This window comes from Haliotis rufescens, unplaced genomic scaffold, assembly GCF_023055435.1.
Source record: "Haliotis rufescens isolate VD_foot unplaced genomic scaffold, xgHalRufe1.0.p SCAF_3, whole genome shotgun sequence".
Taxonomy (NCBI): Eukaryota; Metazoa; Mollusca; class Gastropoda; order Lepetellida; family Haliotidae; genus Haliotis; species Haliotis rufescens.
In genome coordinates this window covers 29,823,671-29,840,078 of record NW_025964001.1, presented here as the reverse complement: position 1 = coordinate 29,840,078, position 16,408 = coordinate 29,823,671, and the positions used below count along the sequence as shown (strand labels likewise).

General features: G+C 45.6%; 1 protein-coding gene across 2 annotated transcripts in view; it reads right to left on the bottom strand.

Moving 5' to 3' along the window:
- The window catches only part of LOC124145584, a 41,202-nt gene that overhangs the window by 7,479 nt on the left and 17,315 nt on the right, over positions 1-16,408 (bottom strand). For both annotated transcript variants that reach the window (XM_046515406.2, XM_046515415.2), the window contains 7 exons: positions 15,652-15,798; positions 8,468-8,669; positions 6,808-6,854; positions 6,326-6,367; positions 5,288-5,474; positions 4,874-5,009; positions 743-849 (listed from right to left, as the gene is read on the bottom strand). In XM_046515406.2, the coding sequence (XP_046371362.2) occupies positions 743-849; positions 4,874-5,009; positions 5,288-5,474; positions 6,326-6,367; positions 6,808-6,854; positions 8,468-8,669; positions 15,652-15,798 (868 nt within the window). The remainder of the gene's footprint in view (positions 1-742; positions 850-4,873; positions 5,010-5,287; positions 5,475-6,325; positions 6,368-6,807; positions 6,855-8,467; positions 8,670-15,651; positions 15,799-16,408) is intronic.

The window sequence follows — 16,408 nt, the reverse complement described above, 5'->3', positions numbered from 1 at the left end:
CTTCTCGTAGGAGGCGCTGCCTAGTCACCCACCCAGAAAAATGAGTCGGACAACTTGGTACTTGGGATGCAAGCTTGACCTTTCAAAAGCAAGGTCTGCATATTTGCCATGTTTTTCCTTAATCTTGTCAATCACATTAGTGTCAAAAGGGACAGAAAATTCAATAATATAAATGATTTCATTGGATTTATCAAAAAGGACAAGATCAAGTTTATTGGCATGGATACGCCTTAGGCTGTATACGGACCTATTCCAAAGTTTATCATTTTCCATGACGCCCTCGTCATATTCTGGGTCGTACGATGGATGGACCTCTGCATCAAAACCACAAGCATTGCAAAGACGGTAATAAAATGATCGAGCCACTCCATCATGTCGCTTAAGATACTGTGATAGTGCCAAATCTGGGCATGCACTGACAATGTGTTGGACAGTCTCATTAAATTCATTACATAATCTACATTTCATATTTACATTTTGATGCAAAATCACACATTGACGGTTTCGAGTGGGAAGTGACTGGTCCTGAGCAGCAAACAGCAAACTTTGCTTGGTTGACACTCATATTCTGTACCGTCCAGCAGTACAGAACCATCAACATTGACATTTAGATTAGGTCCCACATCCTTGGCTCGTTTACGAAAACTGTGGAATGCCTTGTTTTCATCATGAGTCTTGACATGCTTCACAAGAGGATCGTCAGACAAAGAGATGTGTCTATTATCATGGTTATGGTATTTACCTGTATGACATCGGGAGCCAAATATTCTAAGGGAACACCATCAGGGTAGGACAGAAACTGGAACAGGACAGATCCGTGCTCATCCGGCAAATCTCCCACATCATTGCCTGGGGAGAAACACAAGGCAATAATTAACAAGATGGGGTCATTTTCATATAGTGTGATACAGAAATGTACCCTCGATGAAAGTGTAATACAGAAATGTACCCTCGATGAAAGTGTAATACAGAAATGTACCCTCGATGAAAGTGTAGTACAGAAATGTACCCTCGTTGAAAGTGTAATACAGAAATGTACCCTCGATGAAAGTGTAGTACATAAATGTACCCTCGTTGAAAGTGTAATACAGAAATGTACCCTCGATGAAAGTGTAATACAGAAATGTACCCTCGATGAAAGTAATACAGAAATGTACCCTCGATGAAAGTGTAATACAGAAATGTACCCTCGTTGAAAGTGTAATACAGAAATGTACCCTCGATGAAAGTGTTATACAGAAATGTACCCTTGATGAAAGTGTTATACAGAAATGTACCCTCAATGAAAGAGTTATACAGAAATGTACCCTCGATGAAAGTGTTATACAGAAATGTACCCTCGATGAAAGTGTTATACAGAAATGTACCCTCGTTGAAAGAGTTATACAGAAATGTACCCTTGATGAAAGTGTTATACAGAAAGGTACCCTCAATGAAAGAGTTATACAGAAATGTACCCTCGTTGAAAGTGTAATACAGAAATGTACCCTCAATGAAAGTGTAATACAGAAATGTACCCTCGATGAAAGAGTAATACAGAAATGTACCCTCGATGAAAGAGTAATACAGAAATGTACCCTCGATGAAAATGTAATACAGAAATGTACCCTCGATGAAAGAGTTATACAGAAATGTACCCTTGATGAAAAATGACACACACTGTAACCAATGAACCCATGAAAAAATGACAGCGAAAGAGGAGGGGTTGCCAAATAATGTATTCTATGAAAGAAGGAGTCTGAAATAAAATTGTTGTCTGTGATAAAAAAACAGACCTTGGCCCACTTGCACAAAGCGATCTTAGCCCTAAGATGATCGTGACTCCCATACTTTAACAAAGGCTTACAATAGTTGTAGCACTAAGATCGCTTTGTGCAAGTGGGCCCTGATGTATTGATTTACAACACATACAACATTTATGGAGACCAGATTATAAATTATACACCTGCTACATTGATTATACTTCAAGTCTTGTAACATCTGCAGAAGAATTGATATAAAAATAGGTTATCCCATCCTTCTGGTTTGATGTCCACCTGGGCCCCGAACAGGGCCCAGATCTGTTACACAGTTCATGCATCAGCTCAGGCGATTATTCACAAACTTTATCACACACATATATGTATATACAAAGAGGATATTTGGCTTTTCTTGTCATGGTGATTTTATCATGTTATATGACATTGACAAAGTGGAAGTAACTAGATAAGATAAACAAAGCAAAGCAAAAGCAAAATATTTTATTATTAAATGTGATCTGACTGATAATACATCTGAAAATCTACAGTTCTTCAGGTTATCTGGATCTAGCCATGTCTCTTTGAGAAGAGGTTTTATCAAGGCCTTCTTCATGTCAACTGGCATCCCAGTCTACCACTTCGGTGAAACCCACGAGCATGGGTATGGTGCTGGCAAACCTAGAAACATAATCGGGGCGAACCAGGATTCGAACCCACTATCTTAGGCTTCTGGCGTGCCCAAGGGACGCAACTCTGCACAGCAAATTGTGGCGGCTTAGACGACTGGGCCACCCATGCCCCGGCTCATGATGACTATTCCGCTTACTATTGGGAGAAGAATGTCAATATTTTCATACAAAGGTCTAGTTGGGATAGGATATAGAGGACACAGTGGTGGCTTTGCTCTCTTCAGAATTGACCTTATCTTACTTTCAGTGAATGACACCAGTGTATTCAGAGGTTCTTGGTTGAATACTGCTGGACATGAATCTGTGAAGCCAGTTGGTTTCCTTCAAAAGGCCTTGTATTATTTCAATCTTAGTGTTGAAGTAATTAGCAAATGACTGTGCAGTTTCTTGAGTATCCCCGATCGAGGGGCAGGATTTACTTGTTGATTTTTCCATCAGAGTAGACAAGAGTTTATAGAGAGCATTAGGGTTTGACAAACTTTCGTTAATTTGGGAGTTCATGTATTTTTGTTCACATCGTGTGATAACTGATGTCACTTTGTTCCGTGTAGACACATACAGCCGTTTATTGATTTTAAGATGTGATTTTCTCCACTTTCTGTCTTCTTTTCTCCAATCCCTTTCAGCAATACTCACTTCTGGGGTGAAAGTCTGGGGTGATTCTGGCCTGTGTAGTATTTTCTTTCTATTCTCTGAACATGAAGTCCCAACATGAACGTTGTATACATGTATTTCCAAAAGATGTTCCCATTTGTCAGGACTTTGAACCAGATTACAGCAAGGGAGGTCCTCTCTGAAGGCCTCATTTTCCATTTGTCTGATATTTCTGCACCTAACAGATATGGTAGGGTAGGGCAGGGTGGCCTTGTGTCCAGCACTGTGGTCATGAGGAAGTGATCTGATATTTGCATGTCAGTCACTTCTGTAGTGCGCACACAATCTTCTAGTCCTGCACCATGACCGTGGAATATATTTATTTTATGAAAAAATAATAATCTAGAAAAAGCAAAAAGCAAGTCTAGCCAGCTCAAGCTAGCTCTATCTGAAATCAGCATAGGGAATTTTGTTTTATTTTTAGAGTCAAGAAGGATATTGTGTAATATAAGATTTCAGAGACTAAATGTTAGTCTAACAATCTTCCAACTCATGGTGAGTACCCAATCCAGAATGTGGCCACTTTTGTGAGTTGTGACCATCACATGCTGAACGAGGCTATTAATTTCAATACTTTCATCATATGTTTATAGTGTCAGAATTATGAGGTTTGTCAAAGTGAAAGTTAGTCACCAAGAATGATCAATCTTCCTTTAGTATGGATGGCAGTATCCATGAGTTCTGAGGACTCATCTAGGGCTGGGACGGGTAACTCGGGTACTTGGGTCGGGTGGGGCCTGAGTAGGATCCGGATACCCACAGGACTACCCGCCCGTGGTTAGTCACGTGATATATTGTTTAATGACAAAACTCATTATAGCTCATTGGTTACACTTCAAGTCATTAATGGTCACATTTCTTTCTGACAATGCACACATTCATTCAACTTCTGTATGTTCGGGTAAAGATGAAGCTTCAGTCAACTTCAGTGCATGGATAATCTGATCGTTTGATACATGTATCTAAATAATTTTTCCAGGGCTGCGGTAAAACAATTCCCAATCAGACATGTTGTACCCAACTCTTGAGACCTACAGTGGGTACACGGGTAGTAAATTTTAACTCGTCCTAACCCTAGACTCATAAAACATAGAGTTTGGTAACTGATTCTTCTTGGTTGGTGGAGGACGGTATAAGGCAAAAATTTGAGTAGTAGTCTCACCGTTGATAAGGAAAACTTAAATGTATTGATATGATTTAGCATCCGGGAACAGAAACAGGGTTTGACATTTAAATAGTTCATGAAAATGATGGCAAGTCCTCCACCTTGAGTTGATGAATTTGTAACCTGTTGGTGTCAGAGCTGCAATGGAAGCTCAGTCCCCGACTTCCTGCAGCCAAGTTTCGGTTACAATAAATGTCAGTATTGTTACTAATAAGTCAGCCCAATCTTCCCATTTGTTTCTTAATGATCGCGCATTCAACAGACATAATTTCAGAGCATTCGCTAGGGTCATTGGGTGAACATAAACAGGGTTTTGTTAATACCTGATGGTGATTGGTGGGACTATCATCCTGAGATCCAATGAAATGGTTGAATACTGTCTGTTTACCCCTACCACCTCTCTTCCCTCTGCTGGTCTTTCTTCTGTGCCTGTAGCTTTATTGATGTCCATTGTCTGTCAGCTTGGGCAAGATTGTCCAATTTCAATTGTTTACTGTTGGTAATCCATCGGGATGTCATTGTACTATCAGCCTCATGGCCACATGAAATATATCTGTCTGTCTGTGCCCTTCCCAGCTCTACTAGACCAAAGCTCTGTCTTTATACACATGGACTGTAGTACTCACCTGGCTGATTGCGTGCACAACGCATGAGGTAAGTCTCTGCCCTCCCCAACTCCACCAGAGCATGTCCCAAAACCATAGCTTTGTCTTTATACACATGCTGGTTCAACAAGTCCGCTAAGTTGCCAAGGATGAAATCCTATTCAAGAAAAAAGAGACATCAGTTAAAAGAATATGAAAGATTATATATAAAAATATGAATCTATTGCTTTAAAATTACCTTCTGCACATGGCTCTTCTGGAAAGGAGGAGCTAAGGGAGGTAACTGAGTTATCCAGACTCATGTACCACACTCAAAACAGTATATTCCTGTGGAGCCTTCCCTGACAGGAGAATAAGGCTATTATATTCTTAAATTGGACTTGAAGCTATAATTACACTTTTCAGGAATTGAATCTTTCAAATCTGGAACCTTACCCAGTGTACATCTGTGCCCCAGCTCAAACCGGCAGCCATCAGTAGCCCTGCCCAGGAGAAGGGGAGGTGGGTGAGATGTCCCTTCCCCGTCCAGTTGCACACAACCATCCCCATAGCTCCCTGTGATGTTGCACACTTCATGGCGTTGTAGATGTTACATAGAGCTGCCTCAGGACATCCTGCCAGGCTGCACATAGAGACACACAGTCATTACATGGTACCAACTACTGACATCCAGTAACATGTAAGTTGACACCGATCAGTACAGGTACAATTCATCTGCTGAATGGTTGGATAAATTGTTGATGGGAGAATCTGGGATGGTCATAAAAGATATTACACATATTTGGGGAAGAATGATTTTAGATGAGAAATAGAATCTTACCCTTGAGTCTCTTGATATCAAACTTATCAGTACTCGGCGATAACTCCACAACCAGCTTCGACTCATTATGATATATTTGATATCAATAGACACCTAAGTGAGATTCTCTATGTCTTCCCAAGGCAAGAGAGTTAACTGACTATAAAAGTCCAGTTTCCACCCTTGCCAAACTAGGCTGGTACTCCTGGGCTCGATTGAAGCACCGCCTGTGGCTATTATGAGTTATGTGCCTTCTATGCCTCTCCTATGGACCAATCAGATTCCACCTCTCTTATCACTTGCATTTGCTTTAATCAAAATGGCGGCGTCTGGTCAAGTCGATCTGATCGGTATCAAGATCTATGTTGTGATAAAAGAAGTGCATCAAATCACATGAGCACCTTGATAAAAAAACATGAAAAGATTTAGAAAATGTCTGTTGACAATGAGACCGAAATCTGCATGGCAGTTTCCGAAATGGATTTCGATTTCATTGTGCGATTTTGATTGGATTATGCATAGACTCATTAGTCCAGCCAAAATGTTACTCCATAATACCATCCTAGTTCGGCAAGGGTGGAAAATTGACTTTTATAGTCAGTTAACTCACTTGCCTCGGGAAGATGAGTAACGACATGTCACGGGATGGGCCACAACACACTCATCCAACTCACCTGTTCCACGCTGCAGTGCCAGGGCAGGTCATGAAGCTGATCCTGGAAGACACACGGACACACGTTACTTCAGCTCTTTAGTTATGTTAATACAGTGATCCCTCGCTATTGCGCTCTTCGATAAAGCGCTACCTCGGTTACTACGCGCGGTAACGCATGGCTCCCAAAATTTATGTACACTTTTATTACTGAGAGTTTTCACAGAAATAATTGTATTGTTGTTCGTTGTTCATTTGCACATAACGCTTTTCATTGCATAATCAACCGTTTATCGCTGAATGGAGTTCTAATAATCTGTTTGAAAACATCCGCGGCAAGTCCCGGAAATACGATTGTTCAACTAGTTAACTTTTCACACTATACATCCTTTGATCTTAGAAGCGCATGCATGCAATAAAAGAGAACCACAACATTCAACATTCAAGACGCATAAATTGACAAATTCAGATTATTGTTAATTTGCTTATATGAGAACTTCTTACCCCAGATCAGCCAATGGGCCACAGAAGTTGCGGAAGTCATGGTCTGCCTGAAGAGGAAGCAACACTTGTAACACAAATACCGAATAGAAAGTTCCATTAATCATGTTAATCAGTGATCCAGCATGGGATCTGTCTGAGCAATTACAGGGTTGGTGCAGATTTGTCCTCACCAACGTTTCAAGGCACTTTTAGTTAAATTCAAGGCAAATATATAACACAAACAAGATGCAAACATTCAGTGCTGTGATTTAATACAGACATTACAAAGGAAAGTAACTCATCCCAGATTGCAGTCACATGTATTTGGTAGAACACCATTAACATGGTTAATTCAAGAAATGATCATGCAAATGAGGTAAGCAAAGTCAGCCATGAAGATTAAATTACTTGTTGTTATGCAACATTTATTGCATACATTCGTAGACATTCACAAGCATGTTTGTAATTCACATATATATCTAAATAGTAAAAAAGATTAATGCGTAGTTAGGGAATAATCATGATAATTTAAGGTCATTTCAAGTCATGTTTACTTTCAAGGCATTTACAAGGCAAATGCTGATTTAAGGCCTTTTCAAGACAAACTCTAAAATTCAAGGCCTTATCCAGCCCTGTGCACACCCTGCATAAGTATCAGGCCCCGTTTCACAAAGCGATTGTAGAGCTTCGGCAGTCCCAAAACTATGTTAGAGTATGGCAGTTAGAATCACCTTAACGCTACAATCACTTTGTGGAATGAACCCCAGAATCATGTTAAGCATTAGGCGACATTTTTTCTATTTCTTGGATTACGGATTTCAAACTCATTTCAAAAGTTAGGTTGGCCAATTAAAAAAAAAAGCATCAGAGTTAAACTGGTCACCACTGCGGTTTGCGTTGATAAGCTTTGATGGTATTAGAGAAGGATCCCAGCGAGGAAATGAAATCTTTTTTGTTTGAACTTTTTTATGAGAAGATCAGCGGTAATAAAAAAGGGTAATTTTCGTTTTTTGTTTTTTTTTAACATTTGGACTTTGAAAGAGCGGTGCATCCATAAACCAAGAAATATAACAAATGTCGCCTTACACATGCATGTAGCATATCTGTGTTACGATAAACTTTGTTTGTGGTATGGTAAGTAATGAGACATCAGTAAAGAGGAAATATTTTATGGATGACAACTTCTTTCTTTCTTTTATAAGGAAGTTGTCATCCATCTAATATCTTGTCTTTAATGTTACTTACCAACTTCAAAAGATGTTAATCAAACAGTTCAAGTAATGAGATACATAAATGTTTGTTTTTCATTAAAGATGAAAGTTCAGAAAGCTAGGGGACACCACACTAATGTGGTTGAAACTGGTAGGTTAGCAATCTGCGAACCGTAACATAGAAAAAGATGTGATTTTAATGGGCATTGCGCAGTAGTTGAGCTATTACTATTAAGAGCAAACACCAAAGGAGGTTTTGTTTGTTGTTTAACGCTGACACAATAGGCATCAATCCACGCAGTTGGGATACGATGACATGCATCAACCAAGTCAGCGAGCCTGACCAACCAATCCTGTTAGTCGCCTCTTACGACAAGCATAGTCACCTCTTACGGCAAGCATGGGTTGCTGAAGACCTATTCTACCCCAGATCTTCACGGGTCACCAAGGAAGTAGGAAGGGGAGCTCACCTTGACACCAAACTCGTTAAAGACAATATGTGGTGGCAGCTGCTGCAACAGGGATGTGCTGAGGCCATGGAGGGGATAGCCACACAGCTGCAGGGTCTGGTCCCGACTCACGGGCAGGTACCGACTTGCGTCATTCACGTTCAGGTAATCATCTGTCACATCCAGAAGGAAACTGCTCAGTCGAGGGCCAGCACTGACAAACCTGTACACACACAGCACCACATCCTTGACATGTATGGTTTAGGACATGGTATAGGTCGGGTAGTGTTAGTTGTAAAATTTGTTACATTTCAGATTAAATATTGTTTGAGACAAATCGCACACCAAGATAGCTAAAATCTGATGCCATGAATGCCTCAAGTTGCTCTATCTGTTTTGTTCTGGGGAAGGAGTGACTTACACATCATTCCCCTCAGTTCACAGAATAACACTGAAAAAGAATCTTGAACACACTGACAGGAGACAATGACCTATAACATGTGCAACAGATTACATATGTTCAGTAGTTGAGTACTAAACTAGTTCCAATATTGTAGAATTTTCCTATTCGGAATATTCTATAAGTAATACGTTACCACTGTTATACCGAGGCTGTTGTCTCCCACAACTGCTGCTATAGCGAAATCTACCACAGAGATCTCAATTACCTCATGCAGCACGTGCGTAGCCACCTAGCTGCCATGTGACACCCTTCACTCTTGTCTCCTGCGAGAGCAAGTGCTCGGGGGACGGACAGGCGGGCAGCAGCCCAGTGGTAACGTATTACTTATAGAATATTCCGAATAGGAAAATTCTACAAATTACATTAAGTAATACGTTACCACTGTTATACCGAGGCTGACTACCACAGTAGGCGGTGGGGAGCACCTACAACCCGAATCCTGACTGCTAGCGTTCCTTCCGACCAGCGGAAGTAAACACCAAGGCGGAAGCACTCGATGCGCATGCACCTAGCTAGGCGTTACCCTATAGGAATACCAAAGCACTGTCAAGCGCATACCGTAAGGCTCAATCGTCATTGCCAAAACGATTGGTGACTCCAAACGGCCCCACTGGATAGGTATTTCATCGCCGCAGCGGATGAGAACACTGTATCCGCGTGAGCTTAATCTTAGATCAGGTTAAACAGTCGAAAAGAGGGAAATTAATTTCATTCAGACCGTATATCCCAGAGCAAGCCTACTTAAAGTATGCATTAGGCGCGTGACCTAATTCCAGTATTTGTAAGCATGCATCACAAGGTTGGGATACACGACAGACAATTAAAGACATAATTGTCAAAATACAAATAAGGACAAAGCACACAAAAAGCCGCCCTCACCTGTGGTGTGAGTGCGCTGGTTTGCGGGACCCCAACTCCTGTACCCACGGCAGTGGGAACATTGGAGTAGACCCAGATTGACCACCGTGCAAGGTCAGACGCCTGAGGAGTTCGGAATTGCGCTGGGCACACCCCTTAGGTGCCCGCTTGCGCCGCGATCCGCGGGCCAAGACGGTGCACACTCTCCACGACGGCATCAGCGACCTGTTTGAGGTAATGATTGGCAAAAACCGAGTCAGAACGCCAGTAACAACCTCGTAATATTCTGCGAACAGAGATATTCGAGTGTAGGGCAAATGTTGCCGCTAGCGCCCTGATCTCGTGCGGGTTTGACCCCGCTACCGGTAACCCCCGAGACCGGTACGCCAGATTGATGACAGAACGAAGCCACAACGCAATCGAGTTGCGAGGTATGTCAACCGTGCGATTAGGGTTACACGATATGAACAGACGGTCACGCCCTTGTCTACGTTCATTCGAAGCCTTAAGATAATACTTAAGGGCCCTAACCGGACACAGCGCTCTGTCCTCAGTATCAGCAGGATGTAAGATTTCTTTGAGTGATCTTACAGTGAATTCTCTCTCCGTTTGCCCGACTCTCTGATTCTTGGCGACGAAGCCCATGAGCAGGCCCAGGCGGACCGCTCCTTCGTCACCCCTATCGAATCGTACCTTGGCGACATCGAGTGCATGAATTTCGGATACACGTGCCGCCGTGGCAAAGGAGAGGAGAAATGCTGTTTTCCAAGTCACATGCCGGAACGAAGCACTATGCAAGGGTTCATACGGAGCTTCCGTAAGTGATTGCAACACTAGGGAAAGATCCCAGGCCGGTGCCCGAAGGCGGCCCTTCTTAAGATCGTGCTGTTTGAAACCCTTGATAATACCCCGTATCACCGGCTCTTTGGAGAGACTGGTACCCATAGCAACGTCCCGTACCGTAGCAACGGACGAGACATAGTTGGCAATGGAACCCCCGGAGAGTTTCCGGGTCTCTCGCAAGTGAGACATGAAACGAGCAATATCCTGCACAGATACCTTATCTGGCGAATGAATGTGATGTTTACAACACCACTTCGTGAAAATAACCCAACGTGCATTATACACCTTCTGGGTAGAATCACGATGCATACTAACGTATGCCCGAGACGCCCGGCGAGAAAAAACTTTACTCCTCAGACGCTCGGTGACAACATCCACGCGTGCAGATTGAACTGCCCTGCGTTTGGATGAAGCTGACGGGTGTGAGGGTGGATCAAGAGATCCGGTCTCACAGGCAGTGGAAGTGGCGACTGCGTGACCTGGGTCAGCAAGTCGGGGTACCACGATCTGTTCGGCCACATGGGCGCGATCAGTAACATTCGACAGCGAACTCCTCGGAGCCGGCTTAGAATGTGTGGTATCAACGCTGTCAGCGGGTAAGCATAAGCGACCAAGCCCGTCCAGTCTAACGCGAGAGCATCGTGATCGATGGCCCTCGGGACCGGGACTGGTGATACAAACAACGGGAGTTGATTGTTGAACCGCGTTGCGAACAGGTCGACCATCGGACGACCCAAACGTTCGCACAGCCACTGAAACACTACTGGGTTCAGCATCCACTCTGTGGGGCTCGGATCCTGAGGCCTCGATAGAGCATCGGCCAGTACGTTCCGCACACCTGGGATGTGACGGGCGCGTATCTGGCACGGGACACTGTCCACCAGAGCGTAAAACTCGAACGTGAGATCGAGTAGCGAGTGACTGTGGGTTCCCCCCAGTTTGTTCACATAGGACACTACCGTCGTGTTGTCGGTCGCCAGCATGAGCCGGGCGTCGACGAGACGATGCTTCCAGTGATTGACTGCGTTGATCACTGCCTTGAACTCGAGACAAGTGATGTGAAGACCTAGTTCGTCTAAGCACCACAGCCCCGAGCTCACCTCCCCCTTTAGATGGGCGCCCCAGCCCACTAGAGAGGCGTCTGTATACAGGGTCAACGTGGCCCGGTAGGGCCGCATAGAGACTCCTGATAAGACAATGTAAGGGACCGTCCACCACTCCAGATGCGGTCGGAGCCGATCCGGGAGGGCGACGGTCGCACTGTTCACCTCCGTTGCTAACAACTGGATTAAAAACCGTTGCAGCGGGCGGAGTTGGAGACGACCCCGTGCGGTGCAGTCCTGGGCTGATACAAGTAGCCCTAACAGCTGTTCCCAAAAGGGAACAGTCTGTTGCACCGCTAAGACTTTGGCAATCATCGCCTGAATTTTGTGCCACCGGTCTGGGGGGACAAAGAGGCGATGGGACACCGTGTTGAACCGACCTCCGATGAACAGCAAGTTCTGAGAAGGGGTTAACTCGCTCTTGGGGAGATTGATAATCCACCCAAATTGCTCCAAGAGCCGACGTGCGAAATCGAGATGGCGTGACAGGGTGTCCGTCATTCGATTTGCTACTAGCGAGTCGTCCAGGTACGCGAAGTACCGGACACCCCTCCTGTGGAGGAACCCCACTATGGGGGTGGTTAACCGGGTGAACAGCCAGGGAGCGGACGTGTGAATCATTCTGAGTTCGGCACTGTCCTACTTGGGAACGAGAAATATCCTGGAGTAAAACCCCGGTGTTATTTCTGGTAGAGCTAACTCCCGTACTGCCCCTTCTCCACCAACCTGCCGATGGCATCGGCGAGGATGGGAAGATCGGTTTCCGAATCGAAACCTGCCAACGGGGCAACGGTGAGCGGCGGATTCGCTTTGAGATCAAGCCGATAGCCGTACCGAATCGTGTTGACCACCCACGGGTCGTCGAACACTTGTTCCCAATTCTCCCAGTAAGTCTGGAGTCTGGCTCCCACTGGGGAAGGAGAGGGGGCCCTGACAGGTTGCGACAGGCGCAACTGTCCAGGGCCAAGTGACTCGGGTTCGCCTAAGGGCCAACCGAAGTTGGCGCTGTCGGCATACGAACCCCTCCAATGAGAGTCACCTGGAGGGGCCCTTGCCGTCCGTCGACGATTTGGGCTTCCCCCAGTTCCCCGTTTTCCCGCGAAAGGGCAGCTGATTGCCCATACCGGAGCCCTCAGGGCGGGGCTACTTCCCAGAGGAAGAAGAACCCGACCCCTTAGACCTACCGGCCGCAGCAGCCTGGGGCGCGCTCCGGTTAGGAGCGGCACCCAGGCGCCTATGCAGGGACCCAACAAGAGCAAGTGTGTGCCGAGAGTCCTCGGCAACGTACTCCAGGCAAGCATTTAAACTGAGCAGGCAGTTGTAAATGCGCTGGTCACGGTCCGTGGGAGAACCTTCGACCAGACGGGCCGCTGCAGCCAAGTAAGTGTCTCCGTGAGACATGGAGTGCCGAGCGAGGGCGTCCAGCTGGTGCAAGGTAGCTTGCGTTACCGTAGCAGCCGGTGGGGCACGGACACCCAACCGCTCAACATGGGCCTCCGCGGTAGGACCAGCCTCGGGAAAGGCAAGGTCATGTACCGGGAATAAACCCTTTCTCCACGACGTCGGAGGCAACGGGAGACCCCGACCGGAGGCCGCCGCGAAGGCGTTCTCCAAGGAAGGCTTGAAACCGCGCAGCAAGGTTGATACGGGGAAAGCCGAGTCGGAAGACTCATCGTATACCTCGGAGGAACCCACAGTCGTGGATTCCCCGCGGTACCGGCCGGGGCATGTCCTCAAAGAGGTCATAAACCATGGCCACGCGGTCCTAAACCGATAGCGGGAGCAACGGTTCGGGGGAAGGACCGGTGACCACGGGAGCCGCCGCCGTACCGGTGGACCCCGCGTCCGACCCCGCGGCCACCGAAGTGGCCGGGGACGGAACAGCCAGCGGCCTATCCTGAGATAAGGCCGCCAGCTTGGAGTCCACAAGTTATGCAAGTAATGCAGCGACGGAATCCCCGGACAGCACACGGGCCGCCAAGAGATCCGCCGCTTTACCGGTGGACCCCGCGGCCACCGAAGAGGCCGGGGACGGAACAGCCAGCGGCCTATCTTGCGATAAGGCCGCCAGCATGGAATCCACAAGTTTCGACAACAATGCGGCGACGGAATCCCCAGACAGCCCGAGGGCCGCAAGGGGATCCGCCGCAGCCGAGGAGGTGGTACCCGCACGGGGACCCCGACCGGACGAACCGGCCACCACAGGGGTGGAGACGGACTGTACGTACAGCCGGTACCGCTCAAAATCCGCAGGCCCCAGACCTTCGCACAGGATGCACCGGGTGTCCCCGCAAGGAACCCTGCACCGCGGGCAACGAACGTGGGGATCCCGGGACGACAAAAACTTTCTGCACACCCCATAACTCCGAGGAGCAGGGGTAGAGGGGGTGGATACTGGGGACATATCCATGTCAGACATTGATTGTTTGCTATAAACAAAGAACAAAACATGGTTACAACGCACGCACCACAATGATTCACAAACGAACATTTTCACAAGAAAATAAACGAGCAATGTGAACATATAACATACACATATAACTTTTATTAAAGAAATAAGTTATGTTAACCCCCAAAACATACAAGAACAGGGGAAACGTAAAACACAACGTGCATACGCGAACCCCGCAAGTATATAGAAAAAAGGGCGGGAAAAATTTTCCGTTTGGCGGGAAAATTATAACCAAGCGTAGCTACCGCAACGCCCCATAAAAGCACAGTTTATTAGATAATAAACTATAATAAATATCACCAAATCTTCAAGGAACGCTTCAGCAGGAGAAAACACGTCTTGCTAAGCAGACGAAGGAGACAAGAGTGAAGGGTGTCACATGGCAGCTAGGTGGCTACGCACGTGCTGCATGAGGTAATTGAGATCTCTGTGGTAGATTTCGCTATAGCAGCAGTTGTGGGAGACAACAGCCTCGGTATAACAGTGGTAACGTATTACTTAATGTAATTAGTACTAAACGAAGTACAGCGTAGTACAAAAACCAGGTACCATACCGAATATAACCAAGTACCAGTCAAGCTGGTTAACAGTATTTCAGTTACATCATGGCGATATCAGCTTGATATTTGGGAAGGAAAGCCTGATGTGATGAAGGTCCTAAAATGTTTGTATGGCGCTGACAAACCAAGAAACATAATCATGGTGCATCTGGGGGTAGAACCCACGATCAAAGATTACTTGCATGCCAAAGTGATGCAACTCCGCACAGTGACTTGCGCCACACTAAGACAAATTGGACAACTGCGCCTCCACTGCCATATGTATGAAAGCAAGTGCAACAAAACACCAAACCAGGTGCCATAAAGCACTAGACCATGTGCCACATAGCACTAGACCATGTGCCATAAAGCACCAGACCATGTGCTATAAAGCACCAGACCATGTGCCACATAGCACCAGACCATGTGCCATAAAGCACCAGACCATGTGCCATGTAGCACCAAACCATGTGCCATGTAGCACCAAACCATGTGCCACATAGCACCAAACCATGTGCCATAAAGCACCAGACCATGTGCCACATAGCACCAGACCATGTGCCACGTAGCACCAGACCATGTGCCATGTAGCACCAGACCATGTGCCATAAAGCACTAGACCATGTGCCACATAGCACCAGACCATGTGCCACGTAGCACCAGACCATGTGGCCAAAGCACCAGACCATGTGCCATAAAGCACCAGACCATGTGCCATAAAGCACCAGACCATGTGCCACATAGCACCAGACCAGGTACTCATTCACATCATTTGCTCTACAGATAAGATGACATTGAATGTCTGAGTGGAAACAGTTTGGCTGTAATTGTGTCCCCTTTAGTTAGTGACCATTCTACGCAATGATGCTAAGCTGTCAGGAGAGTAGTCAGAGATTATGTCATAAAGAAATACATTGGCTCTGTCATGTCTGTTAGACTATTCTTACTCTGAGTGTGAGCAGCATGTCACAAAGTCCTGGAATGCAGTGTAGAGGAGAGGGAGATCTTCAAACTGGACCTTGGGACCGACCTCGAGGACCGGCACCAGCTGCAAGCCACGGGCCGAACACAGCAAGTCCAGATGCACCAGATCACTGCACAAACAATAATTGTAAATTTTACATCAAAAAGTTCTTTGTTTGTCACAAACAAATTTTGTTTATGTGGCGAAGACAACAAGCGAACGACCTTGTGTAAAGCATTTTAACAGATTACTCACTAAATTGCCCATGCATAGTAATATCTTTCCTTTTTTCTAAAGTGCACTATTTCTCAGCCCATTAGTCAGTCATCTTTCCTGACAAGTTATCAGCTAAATCATACCCACCACCATCCCCTTTCTCCTCCATTACATAATTTGTTATTGGCTAGCAGCTAAGCTTAATCTTATTAACTTGCCACCCAAAAGACCTTTATACTCTTACTTTGTATATCATAACCGATATCTTGTACTATACTACTTTGCACTTTATGTCACTTTAACAATGCTCCATCCGGGACCATCCATATGGCTTTCCATACCTGGCTTACCCTACTGTCTGTTAAGTAATAAACTATTGCACATTTAGCTTCGGGTGCAATGGCTTGCATGTATGACCGCTTACAACTTCCGTCTATTATAGATAGTGGGTATTGCATCCCCAAATTTGCGATACTTAATAATCAATATATTTAATATCCCTTTTAGTTGTTTTTGAGGGCATA